Source organism: Gallinula chloropus (assembly GCF_964237585.1).
Source record: "Gallinula chloropus genome assembly, chromosome: Z".
In the NCBI taxonomy this organism is placed as follows: Eukaryota; Metazoa; Chordata; class Aves; order Gruiformes; family Rallidae; genus Gallinula; species Gallinula chloropus.
In genome coordinates this window covers 78,597,284-78,616,503 of record NC_140089.1, presented here as the reverse complement: position 1 = coordinate 78,616,503, position 19,220 = coordinate 78,597,284, and the positions used below count along the sequence as shown (strand labels likewise).

General features: G+C 59.0%; 2 protein-coding genes across 3 annotated transcripts; one reads left to right on the top strand and one right to left on the bottom strand.

Moving 5' to 3' along the window:
* Positions 1 to 2,497: 2,497 nt before the first annotated feature.
* Positions 2,498 to 3,922, top strand: MSMP (microseminoprotein, prostate associated; the record flags this gene model as incomplete). The annotated part of the gene is made up of 3 exons (XM_084278526.1): positions 2,498 to 2,609; positions 3,250 to 3,358; positions 3,733 to 3,922. The coding sequence occupies 3 exons, from the start codon at positions 2,498 to 2,500 to the stop codon at positions 3,920 to 3,922; spliced, it is 411 nt and encodes a 136-aa protein (XP_084134652.1).
* Positions 3,923 to 4,842: 920 nt separating this feature from the next.
* Positions 4,843 to 18,178, bottom strand: LOC311203337 (RAB6A-GEF complex partner protein 2-like). Of its 2 annotated transcripts, none has more exons than XM_084278001.1 (9): positions 18,019 to 18,178; positions 17,439 to 17,577; positions 14,244 to 14,380; positions 13,751 to 13,834; positions 7,209 to 7,358; positions 6,983 to 7,129; positions 6,487 to 6,614; positions 6,093 to 6,270; positions 4,843 to 5,878 (listed from the first exon to the last, which is right to left on the bottom strand). In XM_084278001.1, the coding sequence occupies exons 2-9, from the start codon at positions 17,552 to 17,554 to the stop codon at positions 5,655 to 5,657; spliced, it is 1,164 nt and encodes a 387-aa protein (XP_084134127.1). In that variant the 5' UTR covers positions 17,555 to 17,577; positions 18,019 to 18,178; the 3' UTR covers positions 4,843 to 5,654. The 2 variants fall into 2 exon arrangements, with proteins under 2 accessions (XP_084134127.1, XP_084134128.1); XM_084278002.1 differs by having other exon boundaries at positions 6,583 to 6,614.
* Positions 18,179 to 19,220: the final 1,042 nt, after the last annotated feature.

Here is a 19,220-nt window from a genome sequence, read left to right as displayed (position 1 = left end):
CCCTGGCACAAGCCAGACCCAAACACTCCGGACTCCCCCACCAGGGTGTGTGTTGGGTCCAGCCCAGTGCCTGGGCATGTGTGAAAGGTGGGATGGATAGAGAATAGTTTGGAGGGGGAAGAGCAGGGTGATCAGGCTGTGGGGAGCCAACGGCCCCATCCCCTGATGCACAGCCATGGCATGGAGAGTGCTTGAGCACCTCGCAAGGCAGTGGGGGGTGGGTGGGGGGTGTCCTGACTCCCCTTCCTCCTCCTCTGTGCTTAGCCATGGAACTGCTTCCATGAAATGCCTGAAGACCACAGGTGGCTGGTGGTTTTGCCCCTCTCTTTGGGAAACCGGAACGGCCAAGCTACAGAAATCCCAGGAATGCCTCTTCATGTCCCCGGTAGAGCAGGGTCACTGACCCTCCACATGCCTGAGGGATGCTCCAGCCCCAGATTTTTGGCACACTTCTGGAAGCCTGGCCAACTCACGCAGGCCGCCGGGTGAGACCCGCCGCTTTTGTTTAGCGTTCGCTGCGCTCGGTGATGAAATGATGATGGATTATTTCACTGGAGCCAGGCCTCCTTTTCCAAACACACAATAGAAATATTCATTTACTGCTCCGAGAAGGAACGCTTTTATCCTCCTTATATAGTAATAACTCTGCACCAAAGGGCGAGTTCCATTTGTCACCGATACACTTCACCACCCTGGCTCGTGGCCCTGTGGTCAGCAGGTTATACATGGGTGCAAGGAGCTGCTCTGGCTTTATTATCAGCCTTTTCCAACTGATCCCACCCCCGCTGCCATCCAGCCACCCTGTGCAGAGGGGCACAGCATCACCCAGGGCACTGGGAGAGAGGATGCAGAGCCGTGATGACAGGAGATGGAGGGTCAGGACAGTGAGGAGGCCGGGAATGGCAGCAGGAAGGGACTCTACCTTTGAATCTGAAGGTGGTGAATCCGAAGCGGATAAAAGGAAGCAGGATTTTCTTTTTCTTCTTCTTCTTTTTTTTTCATTCCATGCTTAATTAAGCTGCTACAGGAAAATGCTCGGGCCAAAATTTAGCGGGATTCAAGGAGGGATTGGGCATTTATGGGGATAAAAAGCATACCCAGCTATAACAGCGGATGCCAACACAAATTCTGGAAGGGATATTAAGCCTCACGCGTCAGGGTGTAAACCTATCCCAAACTCTCAGAAAGTAGGGAGCTTAACACAGGGGCAGATGACACACATATGCTACCGCTGCCACTGCCGGCCCGGCTCCGCGCTGGCCGAGCCACCGGCCGGACCCTGTGCCCGCAGCCCCGTTTCCTGCTGCTGGCAGCGCCTCTGACAAGGGCTGTGAATGTCTCTTGGCAATTCAGCCCCTCACTTGTAGGTCCTCAGGGCTGTGTGGCTCGCAGGGCCCTGGCCTCCTCCGTCTCACCCACCCCCTCGCTTTGCCAGCTGATAACAAGACTTTATCACTTCCACTCACGGGCAGCCCCTCTGGGTAAGGGTCTGTGCGGATGTCCCTGGGTGGTGTGGCATCTTTTCATGCCTTCTTGCTTCTGGCCAAGCCCCTTATTTCCCTCCCAGGTCACTTGCTGTCCAAACGCACCTTCACCTCCTGACTTCACCCATCCTCTTCCCTGTTCCTGCTGGGGCCGGTCTCCAGCCTCTGAGAGGGGCTGCTCAGCTCTGGCATCTCAAAGTGCTGCAGGGACACAGCCACAGCCCTGCTGACGTGGGCACTGCTGGGGTGAGCCCTGGGTTATGCCTCACACAGAGCCTTCCTCACCCACTCTGCATCAGTGGCAATCACCATACTGCCTGCTTTGTGCCAAAAAGTTTGCCATCACCCCCTGCCCACTCACAGCCATGAGCCTGGGACAGCCACAGTCCAGGCTGGGGTGAAACTGCTGTACCTGGGTGCAAGGATGTCCATCCCTGCTGATGATGGTGCCATCGCATCCCACACTGCCTGTTAGCAGGACGCCTGTGCTGCTCCAGACCCTGGGAGATGGGGTGATCCCAAAACCTTGGCCGTTGTGAAGGGTCAGAGAAGGCTCAGTGTGACCAGAGGAGAGCCTGGAGCAATCTTGGTCAGGGGCCAGGGGCTCCCACGCTCGCCGCTTGCATGGTCACCACCCTGCTGAGGGCAACCCTGTTGGGGTCCCTTGGATCCCCCCTCGCCGCGGAGCCTTGCACCCACCGGGGCTTCCAACTGGAGACATTTCTGGAGGGCATGAATCAGCTTTTCACAGCTTGTTAAAAATCTTGATCCTACCTCTTGTTTTCATGCCTTTCAAATCAGGAAATGAGTTTTACAACTTTTCCAGTGGGGCACAGCTGGTGGCCAGGGTCGTAAAGCTGAACTTTATAAATATCTCTTGTTGGGATCAGGGGAAGAGCATAAGGCAGGGAGAGAGAGAGAGAGAGAGAGAGAGAGAAGGGAAAGGAGCAAAGGCAATAGATAAGCAAGGCAACCTCAGCAGGACGGTGAAGAAGCCCAGCTCAACACCAGCTATGGCCATGCGAGTGCAGAAGATGGGGAATGCTTGGGCCAGGCTTTGCCTGCTGCTCTCCCTCCTCCTCCAGCTGCCAGGCTCCCAGGCCAAATGCTACTTCCAGGCTAAAGGTAAGTGGGGAGGTGAGATGGGAAGGCGCTGATGGGAAGAGGAGGTCTCGGCTTTCCCCAGGGTCAGTGAGGCCCGGCCCTGTGTGCCTGCAAAGTACAGAAGGGACCGTGCTGAGCTCAGGAGCACGGTCATGGGCCAGTGATGAATGGAAGGAGCAGTCTATAAACCCTGAACAGCTCCCCAGGGCTCTGGCTGAGAAACAGCTCGCTGGGCCGTGGAGAGCTCCTGGCAGGAGCCCGGCTGGGGCTGAGTGTGCAGGACTAGGCACCAAAGGGAGGAGGGCTGCCCATCTTTCATCTGCTGCCTCCTTCCAGGGCTGCAGAGATGTTCAAACCCTAAGGGGTGCTGAACATACCCTGTCCAGGGAAGCAAGAGCTGCTTGCCTCTGGCCCAGGTCCCTGGGGCAGTGGGAAGATCCACAGGGCACAGCCAGAAGAGGGTGGATGGAAGCATCGCCCTTGGTAGATGCCTGGGCATCCTGTATCTGTAGTGTGGACGGGAGACCACCAACTATCTTCTGTACTGTGGGGCAGGTGGGAGGTTGTGACACCCCAGTTTGAGAGCAGAGGGGTGCTGAAGAGGCTCCCACGTGCCCCAGCGCAGACCCACAGGTGTTCATTGGCACTGTTTCCTTTGCAGCTCCCTGTGAGTACGAGGGGAAGCAGTTCTCCCTTGGGGAATCGTGGCTGAGCACCAACTGCCTGCTCTGCACCTGCCTGCACCCCATTGGCGTGGGCTGCTGTGAGACGTGAGTGAGGGGCTGAGGGGCACCGGGGGTGGGCTGCCCTCAGCGGTGTGGGGAGGAGGCCCTCTGGGTCTGGTGGCTGCAAGCACAGCACAGCCGCTGTCAGAGCCCCGGGGGGGCACAGGGGCACAAGGGGCAGAGGTGGGCAGAAGCTCACCAGCATGTGGAAGGTGGTGGGGTGAATTGGGTGGACAGAAGCAGGGGGCAGGGGTGTCCTAGCATGGTGAGATGCCAGAAGCTGTGGCCCAGCCAGCTCGAGCTGGCCTGGGAAACACCCCAGCCAGAGTGGGTAGCAGCTGGGGAAGCTGCCTGGCCCTGCCAGCAGCCCCCCTGGCACCGAGCAGGGGGACCTGACAGTGCCGTGCCCTCTCCTGCAGCACTCAGCACCCCATCGACTTCCCCGACTGGTGCGAGGCCCATTACGACTCTCAGACCTGCCAGATCTCAGTGGTGCAGAAGGCCAACCCCAGCCTGCCCTGTGTGAAGAGCCTGGAGCACGAGTGGGGCTCGGCCGGCACTCCCGAGCCACTGAACAACAAGGTGCTGGGCGCGGGGCTGAGCAGATAGAGGCTCAGCAGCACCCCACGGCCCACCCAGCATCCTCCTCCCTCCTCCAGAGCACACGTCCTGCATGCTCCAGACCTGCCCCATCCCGTAGAGACATCACTGCTGCCACCTTCAAGGGAAACCACTATCCACACACTATGGTTCTGAGTTAACGTTGATGACGCCGTAGTGCTGCCACAGTACAGCTTTGCTCCCACCTTCAGCCTCCTGAACCAAGCCGGGGCCCCCTCCCCACAAGAAGCCCTGCACCCTGTGGAAGGCAGATCTCTTCCCAGGTGGGTAGGAAACCTAAAGTAAAGGGTACAGGACCAAATCGGTCAGTGGTCTTGTACTACTGCATCCAGGCTCAAGCTGAGCAGCTCCCACCTCCCTCTGATCCCCCCACCAGCCTGCTGGGAGCCCACTGGGGAGCACCATGGGCCTCCGTACAGCACCCACGCACCCTGGGCAGCCCCTTCTCTGCATGAGGGGCACAACCCACCTCTGGAACCACTAAACCCCTGCAGCCCCTGGGGCCAGAGGGGGGTCCCTGGCCCTACGACCCAGTCCTGGGCAACACTGCAACGGAGCCAGCCTGGGGTGGGTGGCAGAGCAGGGGAAACCACTAGAAGATGTTCCCAGGGGAGGACCCCCATCCCAGCTGCAAGGGGAGCAGGGAGGGGAGCTGGGTGCCCCGCTAGGGTTTGGGGAGCTGAAGCAATCTGCATGTGCCAGGGTGGAGCCGGTGGCCCTGACAGCCTACCCCAGCTGGTGCCATGCTGTGCTTGTGCAGAGCCTTGTGTAGATGTTTTTGTTCTTGCAATAAAGATATTGAACAAAGAGGTCTCCAGCCTGTGACTGTTCTGTAAGGTGGGCTGTCCCCAACACCAGGCACAGTGTGGGAATAAAGCCTGGGAAAAAAAGAACTTCAGAAGACCAAATTTTGCGTCTTCAGATGTTTTATCAGATTTCCAAGCAAAAAGAAAAACTCCTTGAAAGGTTTGGTAGAAATGGGGAGCTGGCTGTTGAGCAGGGGGCCCTTCCCCCCAGCTCCTGAACACACAGCGCGCATTCCCTCCAGCTCCCCAGGATCCCGAGACCAGCAGGATGCCTTTGCACCCAGAGGCACAGGCAGAAAGCAGCCCAGGCCCCCAGTGCTTCAGTTCCTGGCCATCACTACGGTGCTGTGGCAGCAGGTGGCGCATCCAGGACACCAGCAGGGACGGTCCCCACCGGGGGAGGCTAACAGGGACACTGCATGGGACACCCCTCACAAGAGGCATGATGCGTGGCAGGGCAGGTGGGCAGGCTCCCACCCAGCCCAGGTGGCCACCTGGACACCAGACCTCAGCTTGTGGGGTCTCTCTGTAGGGGCACAATCTTCACCCAAGGCTGGTACGGTGTTTCCCTGGAAGAGGGATCCTCTTCTTTCCCCAAGCTAGGCCTTTTCCTCTAGGAAGCCCCTCATGGGGTAAAGGCACACTCCCAAGAACGCAGATTTCGTGGTGGTGAGTGCTGGGACTCATACCTTCACCCAGGCAGAAGGGTCTGGCTCCCAGCTGAGGGCTGCAGCACGAGGCACTGCAGCAAGCACGGCACCCACGGGTGGGACAGCCTTGCCCGGTGCCCACTGGGTGCTGGGGATGAACCTGAGGGGATGTCGGGGTCTGTGTCCCCCAGCATGCTGGTGACAGGCCTGCCTGCCCTTCCCACACACCTGCAGCACCGCAGGCCCCTGCCAGCTCTCGCTGCTTCAGATGGTGATGGAGTTTGTGCTGGAGAACTGGGACACGTAGGAAGCCAGAATGGGGTTGGTGGGAAGGACTTTGATGGGCAAGTCCCAGCTGAAAGTGTCCACTTCGATGTGCTCCACCCCAGTCCAGGTGACGGCCTGGGACTGGCTCCCACGGACCAGGCAAGTGTCTGCTGACTCCCCAGAGGTCACAAACTCAAAATGCAGCCTCCACTTGAGGGACACTGTGGGCGAGAAGGGGGTTGTCAGCAGCCAACACCACCAGGGACAGTGGCAGCGGCTGTCTCAGCGCTGGCTGTCCTGGCAAGGGGACATGTAAATAAGGCCACTCACGCAGGCCAGCTCTGTCCCACAGGACACGGCCCTGCAGGGCTGGGGACAGGGAAGCCCTCCCACAGAGGCAAGGAGGGGAGCGTCCCTTCTCTGGCTGCCACTCACCAATGGTGGTGGTGAAGCCTGGGGTTGAGCTGAGCGGGATGGGCAGGCTGAAGCTGCTCTGGGCCGTGTGCAGGCAGGCCTCCTGATGCCGGGCGTGGGTGCTGAAGGACACTGGCTGTCCCCGCCGGCGCTGGAATTCCTCCTGGATGCTCTCCTCTGTCTGCAGGCTCACAGAGAACTGCCAGGCAATCAACAGGGTGCTCACTCGCACAGCCTCAACACAGCACTGGCACCAAGCACTGGGGACCTCTATTTCCCAAAGGAGCTCAGAAACCTACCTCACACCCCAAGGGGAACACAGCTGGGTCCCATTAGATGCCCCACAAACCCTTCTCCCTCACCCCCACCCAAAACCCTTGCCCCTCCCTGCAGTGACCCCAGAGCCAGCACTGACCTGCAGACAGGGGATGTCTCCTTCCGAGAAGTTAAAGGTCCCAATGACATCCTCCCCGATCTTATAAACGGTTTTAAAGATGCAGAATGTACCCACCTTGCCCCGAGTGTTGCTGATGTTGTACAGGTCTGTGAAGCAAGAAAAGGCGGGGAAAATGCTACAGCAAGATGAGGTTGGGCCCCATAGAGTGCCCAGCAGATGTGACCCCCACGTTCACTGCCTGGGTGTGAACGACAGGCCATGGAGGTGGCATTCCCTTTGGGAAATGGATACAGTGAGTACAACAGAGAGGCACACACTGGATGCAATATGCTGGGGAGAGGATTTCTCTGGCTGAAGAGCCTGAGACTGGCAGTGAGGAACCCATGGGAAACTGTGAGCTGAGCAGGCCCTGACAGAGCTGCTCCTCAGACCCAGAGAGATTTGTGCAGTGAGCCCTCAGCTGTGCTGCACACCCAGGTTAGGACGGTGGGTTCAAGCAGGGGAAAGGACCTACGCAGGCTGCGCCGAGAGGTGGCCACCATCAGCAGCTCTGTCGCCAGGTCTGCCAGGCGAGAGTCCTTCTTCAAGCCCTCCTCCTCCTCCAGGAAGGGGTTCGAGGGTGCAACGGCCTCATCCTGGGGGAACTGGTAATCCTTGAGCCCTGGGCAGGAGGCGAGGGGATCAGTGGAGCAGGGTGCAGCCAGCCCTGTGCCTGCAGGGAGGGCAGCACGTGGGCTTACCGTGCAGCACCAGGACACGGAAGGGAACGCGCAGGAGCTTGATGGGGGAGTTGACGCGCTGGCAGCCGATGGTCAGCTTGTACACGTACTTCACCGACTGTCCCCGGAAGGAGGGAGGCCCGTCTATGGGCAGGGTCTCACAGTATGAATCTGCAAGGAGCACAGAAAGGAAGCTCCTGGAGCTGCTGTGTGCAAGGTCCCTGCCTGGGGTTAGGAACAGCAGCGGGGCTGATCCAGGGACAGTGCCTGGTGCTTCCTGCTGTTTCTTCTTTCCCCACAGCAAGCCAAGCACATCCCTGGCTTCCCTGCACCAGCGTGCTGCTCCCCACATCACAGGCGCCGTCATCCAGTCGCTGCTTCCAGCCTGTACAACCACACACACAAACTCTGCCTCAAAAGAATGCGAGAGATGTAAAATCCAGCAGCACAAACACATGAGACCTAAACTTACTCATCACGAGTTCGACCTGAATTTGCCCCTGCGCGCCCCCTCCGCACCATGCAGTCACATACTGAGGTCCCCTTGGGGCTCGGCCCTGCACGGCAGAGAGGTGCTGATCAATACCTCATGCCTTTTTTGAGATTCACTTTACACAAACCCCAAACTCAGCAACAAGAATTAGTTTCTTCCTGTGTTTTTCTCGGAAGCCCTGGGCCTCAGTGGCCAAGAAACAATTCAAGAGACCTTCACAACAACCTCTGGCATGCTCCCCTCGACAGACCGGTGACTTAAGACCACAAAGCTTCTGACTCCGTGACCTCCGAGGTGCCAGGACCTGACTTGACACCACGCTGAGCCCTCTCGAAGCCCCTTGGCCCCCTCACAAAGCCCAAGGCAGCACGAAGGCTTCTAGCAGCATTCCCAAACCACACGCTCTACTCCCAGGCAGGCGCAAGCAGTGAACCGTGGAGAGTCTCCTCCTCCCTGGCTCGCCCACCGTGACGCAGATACACCCCGCCGGAGGAAGGGCAGCATCCTGCTGTCCTGAAACCACAGATCCTTCCCCACCTCTGGCTCGCACTAGAAGCCAGGGTTGTGTTTTAAATAGAACATCCAGGTTTAAAATAGCGGAACGGTGAGGAAGGAGAAAGCCTGTGCTAGTGTGCAGTACCCACGGGCTGTCACGCCTTAGAACACAAGGCTGTCCTGCTGTGCTGGGGCGCAGATCACACACAGAATCACAAGGCTAGAAAAGACCTTTAAGATCATCAAGTTCAACCATTCCCATCCCAAGCTAAACCAGATCCCTAAGTACCTTGTCCACCCTTTTTTTTAAACACACCCAGGGGTGGTGACTCAGCCCCCTCCCTGGGCAGCCTGTTCCAGGCCCTGACAGCTCTTTCAGCAAAAAAAATTTTCCTAACATCTGATCTGACCCTGCCCTGGGGCAGCTTTGTGCCATTTCCCCATGTCCTATCTCCTGTCACCTGGCTGCAGAGACCATCACCCACCTTTCTACAACCTCCTTTCAGATAATTTAAAGTGGTGATAAGGTCTCACCTCAGCCTCCTCTTCTACAAACTAAACGTCCCCAGCTCCCTCAGCTGCTCCTCATAAGATTTGCCCTCCAGCCCCTTCACCAGCCTGGTTGCCCTTCTCTGGACTCGCTCCAGGACCTCAACGTCCTTCTTATGGTGAGGACCCAGAACTGGACACAGTACTCGAGGTGCAGCCTCACCAATGCCCAGTACGGGGGCACAATCACCTCCCCACACCTACTGGCCACAGTGTTTATGATACAACCCCAGATGCCATTGGTTTCCCTGGCCACATGGGCACACTGCTGGCTCATGTTCAGTCTGCAGTCAAGCAACACTCCTCAGATAAAGCTGAGAACTCTCCTGACAGGGAAGGAAACGGTGTGTTTCCAAGGAAGGAAGCGGACTGCTGCGACCCCCTGTACCAGGTCTAACAATAGCATTGACAAGGACCTTCATGCCCAGTGAGCTTCGTCTGGGCAGAGACCACCCACTCTCTGTCTGAGGAAGAGGATGGGCTGTTTGCTACCTGGCACAGGAATGCTGAGACTCGGGAATTCCCAGCTTCCGTGCACATCCCAGAAGGAAGCACATTCCTGGTGGTACAGATGCCTTCCTTCCCCAGCCGCTGTACCCTCCGGCTGGGCTCCCAGCCCATGTCCAGGCGCTTCCATTTCCTCCCCCTCCCTGTGATCTACCGCATATTTAAAGGTCTTACAAAACAGGAGAGGAGGCAGAGGCAGCCACAGAAATTACTTGAGGGCTCGAGAAAATGTTTGACGGTGACAAATTTAAAGAGCTCCGCCTGGGCAGCGTGCCAAAGGGGTGGGGGGTGAGTCAACTTCAACATACAGGCACCAAAACAAGGGGAAGATGCCGGGGAATCAGATGTCAGCAACTGGAAACAAGGCCTTTTATCAAGTGACAGCCTGACACCACCTCGGCTGCGTAGGCCAGCGCTGGCTACAGTTTAATAACACGGTACTTTGCTGAAGAAGAATTAAGATTTCTTGGGGTTTGGGGCTTTTCCTTTTTTTTGTTTTTTTGCCTTTCCAAACTGTGCAGTGAAAGTCAAAACTTCTGAAAAACAGGAAATGAAGAATTAAGAGAGACACCCACACAGCCTTAACTCTGCCTCCGCGGAGCTGGCAGGAGCCCCCAGGAATGATCTGCGAGCGTGCCAGCTCCGGTCTCATGTGCGAGGAGCTGCACTGCAAGCTGACAGGGTCGGCGAGAGCAGCCTGGCAGAGCTGGGGCTGCGACAGGGGAGCTTCAGTGGTGACACGTGCAGTGACACGCAGCGGCATGGCAGTGATGTGCAGCAGCATGGCAGTGATGTGCAGCAGCAGTGCAGTGACACGCAGCAGCAGCGCAGTGGCACACAGCAGCATGGCAGTGACATGCACAGCAGCAGTGCAGTGATGCACAGCAGCATGGCAGTGACATGCACTGCTGCATGGCAGTGACACACGCAGTGGCATCGCAGTAACATGTACTTCGGCATGGCAGTGACATGCAGCAGCAGGACAGTGACACAGAGCAGCATGGCAGTGACACACAGCAGCATGGCACTGACATGCGCAGCGGCATCGCAGTAACATGCACAGCAGCATAGCAGTGACATGCAGCAGCAGTGTAGTGACACAAACTGCAGCAGTGCAGTGACACGCAGCAGCAGTGCAGTGACACACAGCAGCAGTGCAGTGACACACACTGCAGCAGTGCAGTGACACGCAGCAGCAGTGCAGTTACACACACTGCAGCAGTGCAGTGACACACTGCTGCATGGCTGTGACACGCACTGCAGCAGTGCAGTGACACGCAGCAGCAGTGCAGTGACACACGCAGCAGCCGTGCAGTGACACACGCAGCAGCCGTGCAGTGACACACGCAGCAGCAGTGCAGTGACACGCAGCAGCAGTGCAGTGACACGCAGCAGCAGTGCAGTGACACACACTGCAGCAGTGCAGTGACACACGCAGCTGCAGCACAGTGACACGCAGCAGTGCAGTGACACACGCAGCAGCAGTGCAGTGACACGCAGCAGCAGTGCAGTGACACACACTGCAGCAGTGCAGTGACACACACTGCTGCATGGCTGTGACACACACTGCAGCAGTGCAGTGACACGCACTGCAGCAGTGCAGTGACACGCACTAGCCGTGCAGTGACACAGGCAGCAGCAGTGCAGTGACACACACTGCTGCATGTCTGTGACACACACTGCAGCAGTGCAGTGACACGCACTGCAGCAGTGCAGTGACACACGCAGCAGCAGTGCAGTGACACACGCAGCAGCAGTGCAGTGACACGCACTGCAGCAGTGCAGCGACACACGCAGCAGCAGTGCAGTGACACGCAGCAGCAGTGCAGTGACACGCAGCACCAGTGCAGTGACACACACTGCAGCAGTGCAGTGACACACGCAGCAGCAGTGCAGTGACACACGCAGCAGCAGTGCAGTGACACACGCTGCAGCAGTGCAGTGACACACGCAGCAGCAGTGCAGTGACACGCAGCAGCAGTGCAGTGACACACAGTGCAGTGCAGTGACACACGCAGCAGCAGTGCAGTGACACACACAGCAGTGCAGTGACACAAACTGCAGCAGTGCAGTGACACACACAGCAGCAGCGCGGTGACACGCAGCAGCAGTGCAGTGACACACACTGCAGCAGTGCAGTGACACAGGCAGCAGCAGTGCAGTGACACAGGCAGCAGCAGTGCAGTGACACGCAGCAGCCGTGCAGTGACACAGGCAGCAGCCGTGCAGTGACACACACTGCTGCATGGCTGTGACACACACTGCAGCAGTGCAGTGACACGCACTGCAGCAGTGCAGTGACACGCAGCAGCAGTGCAGTGACACATGCAGCAGCCGTGCAGTGACACACGCAGCAGCAGTGCAGTGACACACACTGCAGCAGTGCAGTGACACACGCAGCAGCCGTGCAGTGACACACTGCAGCAGTGCAGTGACACGCAGCAGCCGTGCAGTGACACGCAGCAGCCGTGCAGTGACACAGGCAGCAGCAGCGCAGTGACACACAGTGCTGCATGTCTGTGACACACACTGCAGCAGTGCAGTGACACACACTGCAGCAGTGCAGTGACATGCAGCAGCAGTGCAGTGACACACGCAGCAGCAGTGCAGTGACACACACTGCAGCAGTGCAGTGACACTCACTGCAGCAGTGCAGTGACACACGCAGCAGCAGTGCAGTGACACACACTGCTGCATGGCTGTGACACACACTGCAGCAGTGCAGTGACACGCAGCAGCAGTGCAGTGACACACGCAGCAGCAGTGCAGTGACACACGCTGCAGCAGTGCAGTGACACACTGCAGCAGTGCAGTGACACACACTCCAGCAGTGCAGTGACACACAGTGCAGTGCAGTGCCACACGCAGCAGCAGTGCAGTGACACACACAGCAGTGCAGTGACACAAACTGCAGCAGTGCAGTGACACATACTGCAGCACTGCAGTGACACACACAGCAGCATGGCTGTGACACACACTGCAGCAGTGCAGTGACACGCAGCAGCAGTGCAGTGACACACGCAGCAGCAGTGCAGTGACACACACTGCAGCAGTGCAGTGACACACGCAGCAGCAGTGCAGTGACACACGCAGCAGCAGTGCAGTGGCACGCAGCAGCAGTGCAGTGACACACACTGCAGCAGTGCAGTGACACACGGAGCAGCAGTGCAGTGACACACACAGCAGCAGTGCAGTGACACGTGCAGTGGCATGGCAGTGACACGCGCAGTGGCACCTGCAGCAGCATGGCACGCCACACATGCAGTGGGCATAATCACACAACTAAGGGGAAGGACGTGGAACTTCATGGAAGTGTCAAAGCGTTTGTGTCCTTCCTGTGGAGCTGCTACCAAGCTGCTTCTGCTGGTGACAGCCGCAGACAAGAGAGTGACACACACAACACTGGAAGGACAGACTGTTGGTAGCTTAGCTGGGGGGCTGGACAGCTTCTGCCTGCAAAGCCAGTGCATGAGGAAATCCTCCCAATCCATCCCAGCCACCTGGAAGATGGGCTGTAGTCATTGATCTCCTCTCCCAAAGACTGCAGAGCACGCCTAAGATGCTCCAGGAAACAGGGTAGCCCCCTGCTCCCGGGAAACAGGTGCTATAGCCTCAGAGCTGCCAGGAGAATCCAGGTGAGCCCTAACCCAGCTGAGATTTCTGCCTCCTCCTCCCTGGCACTGCTCCTTTCAGAGGGGACCTGGGCTCCAAGGCAGCAGTGCCAGCTCCCGTCCCCTGTATGCAGCTGCAGAACAAGAAGTTAAGAATTCAGTGTGCCCAGACAATAGGCTTTGCAGCCCCAGGCAGTGCTGTTCTGTCCTGCCAACCACACAGCCAAGACACGTCCGTTTCACCCTGCCCACTCGTCCCTCCAGCCAGGCCCGTCCAAGCCTAAAAACACAGAGCCCAGCTCCTAAACCAGCATGTCACATCCCTTGGTCTCATTGCAGCTCTGCTCTTGCCTCCCCAGAGCTCAGTGTGCCAGCACAGTGCATCCCCACCACAGGCACTGCCTCTCCACTGCCTCTGCTCTGCAGCCTGAGAGGTCTCTGTCGACCGTTCCCAGCAGATCCCTGGGACAACCCGAGGAAGCTGCCCACACGCAGCCAGCGATGCTTTCATGTCACACTGCTGCTGGACCGTGGGCAGCTGCAACCCAAGGGAGATGTGGCACCCACTGACAGGCTGGGTGACACAGGCACCGACCCAGAGGCAGCAGCACACACTCCTATTTTCACAGCTGTCCCATCAGGTAGAAGAAGCTGCCTGGAACAGCGGAAAGCAGTTGCTGCAGATTCCTTGTGAAAATGATGAAAACTTGTCTGCACTGCAGCACACACCCCACCTGTGCTGGAGAAAAGACTCGGGGTGACATAGCTGTCCCTCAGTGCTCGTGCTTCCAGCGAAGCAGCTCGCCTTCCCCCAGCACCAGGGTCTCCCACACTCAGGACTCAGGTCGGCAGAACCAGCCTGGAGGGCAGGGCTTCCCGAGGCCAGGGGAAGGTAAGACACGACTCACAGGACTTGGACTCCCCAGGATCCAGTCTCAGGTCACAGAAGAGAATCTTTGGTGGAGTGGACAGGATACACTGACCTCGCTCTCCTGGAAGAGAAGAAGAACCACGTGAATGCTGCCCAGCCTCTGGGCCCAGGCCAGTGTGCACTGGAGGGAACAACTCACTGTGCCCAGCCAGCTAAGCTTCAGCATCCTGGGGAAGAACAGGGTGGAGAAGGGGTTGAAGATTAAATCTATCTTGCCCCAGTCAGATGATGAGACATACCCTGAACAGCTGGACAGACAACCCTCACATTTCCCCCTACACTAGTGCCTCACTGATCTCTGTGCTAACCGAGTCCTGCCGCAGCCACCACTACGGAGTCACCCCACAGCTAAAGCAACATGGACTTCCTGCTGCCTTCTCCGTGTGCTGCTCTCAAGACGCACGTTACAGCCCGCCTGACTCCTTGCTGTGCTCTCCCTGTCCTCACCCAGGGTCAGGAGTAGCACTCACCTCTGTTGGGGACAAAGACCGTCTCGTTCTCTGCCTGCACGTCGTGCTTGCTGCCGTCAGAGGGAGGGAGCGCCACCCGGTTCTCGCTGGCGTGGAACTGGCAGTGGATCTGGGCGCTGGCCCACGCCAGCATCTCACTGAGAGCAAAGAGAGCAACAGCCATGTCTGCGAGTGACACCCGGACTGCAGGCACGAAGTGACACACAGAGCACAGTGCAAGGCACCTCTGGTGACCACGCAGCCACCAGGGAAGTGGGCAGACCCCACAGCAACAAACATCCTCAGTCTGGCTTGAGCTGTCCCTGCCCACAGCACCCACAGCGGTCCCTGCCCCACACTCAACACTCCTCAGGGCGAGCACGACAGACATGCTCCCTGCTCACAGCACCCTCCTGCTGAGGAACATCACCTTCTGGTTGTGCCAGACCAGAGGAGGACACTTCTGGGTCCTCCATAAGGACCTGTTTTGTCCTTACGACTGAGAGGATTCACTGACAGCTATGGGGGGGTGGATGGTGGCGAAGGTGTTGTTCTGGCCCCTCTGTATGCAGCCAGCAGAACTGGCTGCATCCATCCAGCATGAAGAACAGCCTCGTGGTTTGGGCTCTGCTATGACCTCAGCCATTCCACAGGGCACTTCCCATGGCATTACTGACACTTTTCATTTTTCAAAACACTCATCTGTTTTTATTTCAGCAGCGGTCTCGTTAATTTAACCAGCTCCTCTGGCGTTTTCTCAGATCGTGATCGGATTAGTAAGCAGTGACACCAGTTTCAGGTGGCACAGGGTTGGGGTTTTTTTGTGGCACACAGCTATCTCCTGATGTGACACATCAGAGCAGTTAAATGTCTAGGCAAACCAGAGAAAGAGGTGTGCAGCATTCATCCCAGCTGACTAATGCTGCGCTATTTGATCTTCTGTGTGTGCTGCCTGCACCTGAGCACGCGTTGCTTAGTCTACCCAGTTCCCTCTATCCCTGCAGCTGCAATGCTGCATCCTCACAAGCACCAGCGTGGCTTCTCACTAAGGGCAGCCACAAGGTTTTCTGTCATGAGCTATCTGCTATATGGGAATAGAGAAACGCTCTTGCTTAAGAGACAACCTTTACTGCTACTTTTACACAAACAATTGCAGAACCATCGAGCACCACGTTTTGAATCCTACATGACCTCTAAAGGTGCCTTCCAACCTACAACATTCTACGATTCTCTGCTTATTTTCAGCACTGCCCAGCAACATCCCACTGCACTGGTTTCTTTTTCTTTTTACACCCAAAGCAGCGCCTTCTGACCAGCAGACCTGGCTTGCCCAGCTGGCAGGGCACAGAGGGACCCTGTACTGGTGCTGAGGTCACTTCCTTCCTCTCTCACCTCCCCCACTTACAATTCCTGTAGCCTGCAGGGACCACGCTCCAGGCAACCTTTGGGCAGAAGAGCTCTGTTTCCTGTATGCCTTGTAGGGGACAATCAAATGAACTCTGCCAGTCATTTACTGTCTTTGGGTTCCATCCCTGCGCTTGAAATGCATGTGCCTCAGCCAGCCCCGAAAGCTTCCAGCCCCTGACAGCCTACCTGCCAGCTGCAGGGGCTGGGCTTTGATCTGGCTCCTGCCTTTGCGCAACCCACGGCTTGAATTCCCAAACCACCCATCTCTTTGGTGTTGCCACTCGTATGACTTCACCAGGTCTTGCCAGTTTGGCCACCTGCTTTTTTTTTTTTAATTTAAAAAACCTTTCCTTTTTTCCAAGAGGCAGTTTGCTGCAGACCATGACACACCTGAAGTTCCCAAATGAAGCTCCAGTAACTGCGCTGCAAAGCTCCAGAGCAGCTCCACCTGGTACCTTTGCAGCCCCTGGCGTTTCAGAGCCAGGGAAAACGGCACTGTCACCAGGCAAAACTTAATGCTGCTGACACAGCTGCATTTGAAAGCTTGGCAGGCAGAAGGAACCAGGAAGAAAAGATGGGAAGCGAAGGAAAGCAATAAATAAGAGAACCCCTACAGCGGTAATTCAAGAGACTGCTTTGCTGCTGCTGAGACTGAGAGCACTAGAAGTGGGTCCTCCAAGACAATCGTGTGTGAAGATGCTGAACCTGACAGGACTGGAAACAGACACTTGCCAGGAAGGACTCAAGATTCACAGAGCTGTAGGGGTTGGAAGGGACCTCCAGAGATCATTGAGTCCAACCCCCCTGCCAAAGCAGGTTCCCCAGGACAGGTCGCACAGGGAGGTGTCCAGACGGGTCTTAAATCTCTCCAGAGAAGGAGACTCCACACCCCCCTGGGCAGCCTGTCCCAGGGCTCTGTCACCCTCACCAGGAAGTTCTTCTGCATATTGGTGTGGAACTTCCTGTGCTCCAACTCCAAGGGCCATCACCCCTTGTCCTGTCCCCAGAGACCATTGAAAGGGGCTGGCCACTTCCCCCTTGTATCCCATGATGATGGGGACACAAGTGAGGATGAGAAAGCACTCTCCACCCCTGGAGAATCAGACAAAGCCACACACTCAGCGGACATGAAGGCTCTGGGCGACGACTTGTGATGTGGAGTCACCCCCTGTGAGCCAAGAAAGGAAGCTCCTGTCCTTTTGTATTTCCTCAGCACTTGTTTTGGCTGCAATAATGATAAGGGAAGAGGCAGTGCTCAAAGGCTGAGCCACAGAAAATGCTGCCACAGAAGGCTGCCTCTTCCTCGCTCTAGGCAGTGCGCAGCCCTTTGCCTGCCAGCTCTGGAGGCTGGGATCACACAGCACACTGCCAGAGAGAGCTGCTTCCGTACATGTAGGAAACAGCGATGTCGTCTGGATGTTGCCCTTTGAGGCTGTCACTCTGGTGTAACGAGATATCCTGCTTCAACAGCCAGTTTGGCTTCATTTTCTGGCAGTAGCCCTGTCACTGAGGGCTCACCTGAGGGGAGGCTAGAGCATCTCTACCTGCATACTTCTTCCCTAGTCCCTTTCTTGGGGGCAGAGAACCAAAATAATTACCTAAAGTTGCCGCCCTGACATAGTGATGATGCAGAGCACCTTGAGGGAGTACCTCAGGCCGGGAAGTCACCAGCAGCTGAGCTGGCACCCTTGCCCCACAACCCAGCCATGACGACATTGAGCTGCTCAGGAGGCAGGGCCATTCTCTCTGGAGGGCCGAGGCCGGCCTGCCACCATGCAGAGAAGGGCCCAGCGGTGCAGGCTGCCATACCTGCTGGCGGAGGTCGACGAGGCCGATAATGGGTTGGTGAAGGTGATCACGCACTCCAGCATCTCTCCTGCCAGGAAGACGGGCCCACGGCCCAGCTTGGCCAGCACCTCGATCATGGCTGGACAGCCCTGCTGCACACCTGCCAAGAGAGCCAAAGCAAACCCAAAAGGCAGTCGGGCGTGGAGAGAGGGCTGCGTGCTGCGGCCGGCCGGGAACGGCCACAGCCCGGCCAGGCACACGCCTACGGGGCGGGGAGGCGAGGGGGAGCCCCGGGACACAGCCACAGGGGCCAGGGACTGCCAGGGACGGATGGGACACACAGGGATACACAGCGCGGGGGAGCAGGGCCTCCCCCAGCCAGGGAAGCAGGCCCAGCCCTGACCACAGGCGCGCAGGGCCCCCTCGGCCCCTCACGGCCGTAGCGCTCGGCACACGGGACGCGGGGCGAGGGACAGCCCTGCCGCCCGCAACCCGCCGAGCTCAGCGGCGGCCCGACCGCACACACGCAGCAGACACCAGACGGGACCGCACGGCGACCGCACGCTGCCCGCAGCCCCCCGGCCGCCCCGGCCCCACTCACCGGCCGCGCAGGCCCCGCTCGCCGCCCGGCGCCGCTCCGAGTCCGGCTTCCCCGCGCTCGGCGGCTCTCCCGACAAGCTCGGCGAGGGTCGGGGATCGCTCGGCAACTCTCGGGCACCGCTCGGCTGCGCTCGGGCTCGGCTCGGCAACTCTCGGGGCTGGCTCGGCAGCGCTCGGGCTCGGCTCGGCAGCGCTCGGGCGTCGTTCGGCAACGCTCGGGCTCGGCTCGGCAGCGCTCGGTAATTCTCGCTGGCCGCTCGGGCGGCGCTTGATGACGTTCGGGACTCGTTCGGGAGCTCTCGGAGCCCGCTCGGCAGCACTCGCCCGGCCACCCCGGGGATCGCAGGTCGCGCCGGCGCGCGGGGCACCGTGCCCCGGGGGCGCGGGCGGGGCGGGGCGGGGCGGGGCGGGGCGTGGCGGCGCGCGCCGTGAAGAGGGCGCGCGCGGGGCGGGGAGGGGGCGCGGTGATGGCGGCGGCGAAGGAGAAAGAGGAGGAGGAGGCGGCGGCGGGGCCGCTGGTGCAGCGGTATGAGGGGGCGGCGAGGGGCCGCGGCGTGGCGGCGGCTGGCTGGCGCGTCTGCCTGGCGCACCGCTTCGAGGAGCTGCGGCAGCCCTACGGCGCCGCAGACGTGCCGCTCCGCGACGTCCTGCGGCATGTCGGCCTCGCCTTACGGTACGGGGGAGGAGGGGAGGGGGGGGGTAGGCGAACGGTAACCGGGAACGTGGCGGGGCGGGGGGGAAGGGGCGTGGGAGCGCCGCGCCGCACTCGGACCCCCGGTGCTCTGGGCGGCTGGCGCCGGGCAGCGCCGGTGAGCGGAGGGGCAGAGCCCGGCGGGTGGCGGAAGCTGCAGGCAGCGGCTCCGCTCCCTTGGCGCCGGGAGCGCTGGCGTAGCAGAAGGAGCTGGGAAGGCTCAGGGCGGGGGGCTGGTGGCGAGGGGGGTGGCGGTGAGGGGAGCGCACCCGCCTGCACTTCCCCCGTCCCCGAGCCGCGCTGCCGGCGCCCGTCACCGCTGCGTCTGGCCTGGCCGGCGCCGGCCCCTTGCATAAGGCACCTTTGGGCAGATGGAGGGTAAACTCTGGCTTAGCTGGGAGGGGCTTTGAAATGCTGCGGGCTGGGCTTGGGAACCGGGACTTCTCCCGTCTGTGCGCTGGGGAGAGCTGCAAGTCCCCAGGACAAGGGTGCCTGGGAGGCGCTGCTCATGC

Coding starts and splice junctions, on each gene's coding strand:
- LOC311203337 (XM_084278001.1), bottom strand. CDS start 17,554: ATGATCGAGGTGCTGGCCAAGCTGGGCCGTGGGCCCGTCTTCCTGGCA. Junction 13,835..14,243: donor GGTCTTTGTCCCCAACAGAG/GTGAGTGCTACT, acceptor CTTCTCTTCCAG/GAGAGCGAGGTCAGTGTATC. Junction 7,359..13,750: donor TCCTGGGGAGTCCAAGTCCT/GTGAGTCGTGTC, acceptor TGCTCCTTGCAG/ATTCATACTGTGAGACCCTG.